The sequence below is a fragment of the Cebus imitator genome, unplaced genomic scaffold (genome assembly GCF_001604975.1).
Source record: "Cebus imitator isolate Cc_AM_T3 unplaced genomic scaffold, Cebus_imitator-1.0 Scaffold175, whole genome shotgun sequence".
Classification (NCBI taxonomy): Eukaryota; Metazoa; Chordata; class Mammalia; order Primates; family Cebidae; genus Cebus; species Cebus imitator.
Window position 1 is genome coordinate 4,181,266 of NW_016107490.1, and position 6,208 is coordinate 4,187,473.

General features: G+C 38.4%; 1 protein-coding gene across 1 annotated transcript in view; it reads right to left on the bottom strand.

Moving 5' to 3' along the window:
• The window catches only part of XPO1 (exportin 1), a 61,624-nt gene that overhangs the window by 3,358 nt on the left and 52,058 nt on the right, over positions 1-6,208 (bottom strand). The window contains exons 17-20 of the mRNA XM_037744444.1: positions 5,739-5,855; positions 2,799-2,993; positions 1,308-1,476; positions 282-442 (exon numbers count right to left, since the gene is read on the bottom strand). Coding sequence (XP_037600372.1) covers positions 282-442; positions 1,308-1,476; positions 2,799-2,993; positions 5,739-5,855 — 642 coding nt within the window. The remainder of the gene's footprint in view (positions 1-281; positions 443-1,307; positions 1,477-2,798; positions 2,994-5,738; positions 5,856-6,208) is intronic.

The following is a 6,208-nucleotide window of genomic DNA, read 5'->3' on the forward strand; positions in this document are numbered from 1 at the left end:
AGACGGAGTCTTGCTCTGTGGCCCAGGCTGGAGTGCAGTGGGGCAATCCCGGTTGACTGCAACCTCCACCTCCTGGGTCAAGCAATTCTTCTGCCTCAGCCTCCCGATTACAAGCATGTCCCACCACGCCCAGATAATGTTTTGTATTTTTAGTAGAGACTGGGTTTCACCATGCTGGCCAGGCTGGTCTCAAACTCCTGACCTTGAGATCTGCCCCCATATCTCAGCCTCCCAAAGTGCTGGGATTACAGGTGTGAGCCAGGGCACCCAGCCAGCATTTAACATTTTAATGGTTTTAAATTCTTACCAGCAGTATGTGAAGTGTCTGTCACAACAGAAAAGATATGCTGAAGGATATCACAAAAATACGTTTGATAAAAACTCTGAGCTGCAGCTTCTTCTTGTGCAACATTTTGTAAGAGTGTAAAAAGTATCTGTAAGCCTAAAAAATATAGAATACCAATAGAAAGTTACTATCTAACTTTGTTCTCTCTTTCTCTTGGGATAATGAGTAATAATTACTTGGCTAAGATTTCTTAAATTAATAATGGAGTACAACTATATCCAATGCTGACTTATTTATAATTATAATCTAAGTTATGTGAGAGCTAAGCTATGAAAATATAAAGGCGTAAAGATAATATAATGGTCTTTGGGGACTTCAGGGTAAGGGTGTGTTGGGGGGTGATGGATAAAAGACTATACATCAACTAGAGTTCATATTGCTTGGGTGACGGGTGCACCAAAATCTCAGAAATCACCACTACAGAAACTTATTCATGTAACCAAAGACCACTGGTTCCCTAAAAACTACTGAAATAAAAATGAAAAATCTGTGAATATTTTAAAAGCCTATGGAAAAAATTATCTAAGTTGTGACTATTATCACCTTTTCACCATTTCTGAAAGCTTACCTGATTCTGTATGAACTTCTACAATAGCACTACTCAGTAGAACTTTGTATTACACAAACCAATTATTACTAAAACAAATGTTGACCCTTAGTGCTACAGAGGAAAAGCCTATGGGGAAAAGGAACACTCACTGGTGAGGATATAGAGCCATGTCTTTTAACTGATATACTCCTTATCTTGATTTAGGCCCTTCTCCCCATAACTCAGGTTTGCCTATGGACTCAATCTGGAACAGTTGCTTAAACTGCTTATAGTATTTTCTCAGACATTCACTTATGTAATTCATGCACTCAAAACTCTGAACACGTAATACCTTCCTTTGTACAATTATTTATATATATCATCTTACTTTGAATTGGCAGGCAAATGAATAAAACAGCATCATTTATTTACCTGTATCTGCGACATTCCTCATCGTATGTTTGAAGGCCCAAATGATGGAATCCAAAACAAGTTTAAACTGTGTAGGTGGAATAGCAAGGAATGCTGGGAAACAATGAGAATTGACAGCCTGAAGTAGTAAGAAAAAGTTTGTTCTGTGTTCAGGATATTCTTCAAAGTCCTAAAAATAAGTGGTGGAAAGAAAATAATGTTTCACTGTCTTTGTTATGTTAGACAGGAGGGGAAAAGGAAGCCTTAATCCAGTATAAATGTTTGGAGTTTCCAATAAACCCCCAGAAGATATAATATCACCTTAAAGGTAAACCCAAACAAAATATAATCCACGTCTCATGGAAAATAAAACTATCCCCTATTACCAACAAGAGTTATCCAACTGATAGAAGGCTAAACTTATTAATAAAGAGAACGCATCAAAACCATTATTACCATTAGACTGGTTTTTAATATGAAACTACTACTACAGATTAGGAAAAAAATTAAAGTTGCTATGTAAATGTGTCCACTTAACATCTTTCCTCCCTGGTTGTCTAGTGGTTAGGATTCAGCAAAAACAAAACAAAACAAAAAACCCAAAAAACAAAACAAAAAAAAACACAACATCTCCTTTCCTTTTTTTTTTTTTATGAGACGAAGTCTTGCCCTGTCACCCAGGCTGGAGTGCAATGGCACAATCTTGGCCTACTACAAGCAACCTCTGCCTCCTGAGTTCATGTGATTCTCCTGCCTCAGCCTCCCAAGTATCGGGGATTAGAGGTGCACACCACTACACCCAGCTAATTTTTTGTATTTTTAGTAAAGACAGGATTCCACTATGTTGGCCAGACTGGTCTCAAACTCCTGACCTCGTGATCCATCTGCCTTGGCCTCCCAAATTGCTGGGATTACAGGAATGAGCCACAGCACCAGGCCATTTTCCTGTTTCTTATAAGCATATACTACACTTTTATAATTAAAACATACAGACCTACTTTATCATTTATTCAAACAAATAAATAAAACTACGTTCACAAAAGAATGCCCGTGACCTGCTATGAGGTTTCAATAAATGCTACATGCCATGTGAAATGTTAAAATCTGTTTTCTATATTTACTTTTTACCAATCAAGATTCTGTGTAGTAAATTATTCTTGTTGTTTGAGAAATGGTCTCACTCTGTTGCCCATGTTGGAGTGCACTAGCGCCATCTTGGCTCACTGCCACCTTGAACTCCCAGGCTTAAGTCACCCTCCCACTTCGGCCTCTCATGTAGCTGGGCCTACAGGCACATGCCACCATGACTGGTAAATTTTTTAACTTTGCTCAGGTTGGTCTCAAACTCCTCGGCAGTAAATTCTTAAAAACCAAGAAAGTATTTCCCTAATATACAAGTTTAAATATTTAAACTCCATGCCATTAAAATTATGTTACATTCATAGATATACTTTAGCTTTCAAGAAGGATATCCTGCAGACTTTCCCCTTATATAACTGAAATATTACACACCTTATTTATCATATTCAATGTGCATTCAAAAACAGCATCAAATATTTGAGGTATTTCAGCTGTTATATGTCCCCCTAACTTGTTGACAATTATGGCCATAGTACTAAGCACTTCTGGTTCTCTAGCAGCTGGGACGTTTCTCTGATAATCAATGAGAACTGCATCCAACAGAGGGGGAACAAAATTTTCAGCTACCTGTTGAGGGGGGGAAAAAAAAGTTAAGTTTTAATCTAGGTACGTGGTGACTAATTCAGCATGATCATCTACTGAAAACAGAAAAATCTTGGGTTTGTATTATGTTTTCCTACCTTAAAACAGTTTTTAGGAAAAGCAAGCAGGAAATCACAATAGACTGGGAACTCTAATGGACACAGTGTCATTCAAAACTCTTTCGTTTTTTTTGGAGACAGTCTCACTTTGTCTCTCAGTCCAGAGTGCAGTGGCATAATCTCTGCTCACTGCAACCTCTACCTCCCAGGTTCAAGCAATTCTGCCTTAGTCTCTGGAGTAGCTTGGACTACAAGTATAGCCACCATGTCCAGCAATAAAACTCTTATATTAAGTGAGGTTCAAAACTGAGTGGCTGATTCCAACTTACTGTGGCAGAATCAGGATTCTAGGTATACTGTATATGTGAGATGGCAGAGAGTGAGCCCTCAATTTTTTAATCTAATAAATGCTAACTGGTATTTTCACAAGCAGAAATAACAATAATCAATTACTCCTAGAAAATGAGGAAGACTATGGATTTTTATAATTCCCTTTTTTGTTTTTCAAATAGAATCTTGCTATGTTGTCTAAACTGGACTTGAAGAGCTGGGGTGATTCTTCTGCTTTAGCCTCCCTAGTAGCTGGGATTACTGGTGCATTCTAAAATGCCCAGTAATATTTTCATGATTCTAAGTAAACTGAGTTTACTTAATGAGTAACTTCTTTTTCTTAATTTCATATTTATTGTGATGCAAAAAAATGATTTTTTTTTTTTTTTTTTGATGCAGTGTTACTCTGTTGCCTAGGATGGAGTGCAGTGGCACGATCTCAACTCACTGCAACCTCTGCCTCCCAGGTTCCAGCGATTCTCCTGCTTCAGCCTCTCAAGTAACTGGGATTTCAGGCACATGCCTCCAGCCCAGCTAAAAAAACATTATTATTTTTTGAGACAGAGTCTTGCTCTGCTGCCAGGCTGGAGTGCAGTGGCGCAATCTTGGCTCACTGCAACCTTCCATCTCTGGGTTCAAGCAATTCTCCTGCCTCAGCCTCCCGAGTAGCTGGGATTACAGGCATGTGCCACCACGCCCCGCTAATTTTGAATCTTTGTAGAGATGGGGATTTTACCATGTTGGTCAGGCTGGTCTTCAACTCCTGACCTCAGGTGATCCGCCCACCTCAGCCTCCCAAAATGCTAAGATTATAGGTGTGAGCCACCACACCTGGCCTAATTTTTGTATTTTTTTTTTTTTTTTTGAGACAGAGTTTCGCTCTTGTTACCCAGGCTGGAGTGCAATGGCGCAACCTCGGCTCACCGCAACCTCCGCCTCCTGGGTTCAGGTAATTCTCCTGCCTCAGCTTCCTGAGTAGCTGGGATTACAGGCACACGCCACCATGCCCAGCTAATTTTTTGTATTTTTAGTAGAGACGGGGTTTCACCATGTTGACCAGGATGGTCTCGATCTCTTGACCTCATGATCCACCCGCCTCGGCCTCCCAAAGTGCTGGGATTACAGGCGTGAGCCACCGCACCCAGCATTTTTGTATTCTGAGTAGAGATATGGTTTCGCCATGTTGGACAGGCTGGTCTCGAACTCTGAACTCAAGTGATCCACCCGCCTCGGCCTCCCAAAGGGCTGGAATTATAGGCATGAGCCACTGTTCCAAGCCAAGACAAGAAAAAGAAACACAATGTTTCATGTGAACAAAATCTTACTTATAAATAAAATGATACCCTTTGTATTATTCCCACTGTGCTCCTGACATGTGCCAAAGCTTCTTGTAAATTACAAACATCACAATTCCTTTAATACATCTTTTCTTGTTTTCAAATTTTAAATACAGTTCTGATCACATGATACACATATTTAAAACCTTCTGATGTCTAGGTTAGCCAACTTAATTATTCCACAAGAATTATATCCAGAACAAGTTTACTGAAGAAAATTATTTCCTTAACAAGAAACAATACTGAAATTTCAAAATTATGAAATTAACTAGCACACTTAAAAAAAACCCCAAAACAAAAACCCAAAAAACAAAACAGAAAAAACACTATTTCAAGTAGTAGTGATATCAGAATAGAACTTTTTGGAATGTCCCATGGTTCAAGTGAATACAACGAATAAAATGATATAGTAATATCTAAAACTAATTCACAATTTTACAAGTTGAGGGATAATGCAGCTGGTTTTTATTACCGAAAGTGATTTCCCTTTCTGCAAATCATTTAAGAAAAGGAAAAAGAATGTAAAAAAGACTTTCGAGCCTTTAATCTGGGAAATGGTCACTTAGCTAAAGAGGTAAAGTAATGATATTGGCTGTGGGTTTGTCATAAACAGCTCTTATATGTAAAAAAAAGAGAGAGAGATAAACTTTGTAGCTCTATTAATTGTTCTAAAAAGTCAAGAAGAATGCAAAAACAGCACCTGTACTCCATTAACTAAATCCTCCTAACCTATCTATGGAACTATAAAATGACCAAATCTTAGCTATCTTGCTACATTATCACCACATTTCCCTACTGATTAACAGCACCTTCTTTTGAAGATGAAATACAACTGTTAGTATATTAACATAAAGACTACAATATATAAAGTGCCATAAAATAACCACAAAGTAGATATCCTCTAAATTAGTAAAATGCACATAAAAGAGCATAACGTAGTCCATAAAACACCATAAAACACAGCATCAACACTAAACACCACAAGCAAAGCATTTCTCACTTACCATCTGTGGATCATTGGATCGGCTCACCCAACCAGATATTAACTTTAAAGTTTCCCTTTTTACTGTTCGCATACTTCTAATCAATGGTTGCTTTGTAACCATTTCACCTACAAAATAGAATCAAATGGAATCTAACTTTACCACTAAAATTATACAATGGTACTCAGGTGTACATTAGTTGCAATTTCATTTTATCATTAAAACGCATAAAGCCGGCTGAGTGTGGTGGCTGATGCTTGTAATCCCAGCACTTTGGGAGGCTGAGGCAGGTGAATCAAGAGGTCAGGAGTTCGAGGCCAGCCTGGCCAACATAGTGAAGCCCTGTCTCTATTAAAATAAAAAAAATTAGCCAGGCATGGTGGCAAATTTGGCCTCCCAAAGTGCTGGGATTACAGGTGTGAGCCACTGTGCCTGGCCTAAGACTAATTTTAAAAGGGAAAGGTACACCAACTGTTTTTTTTTTTTTTTTA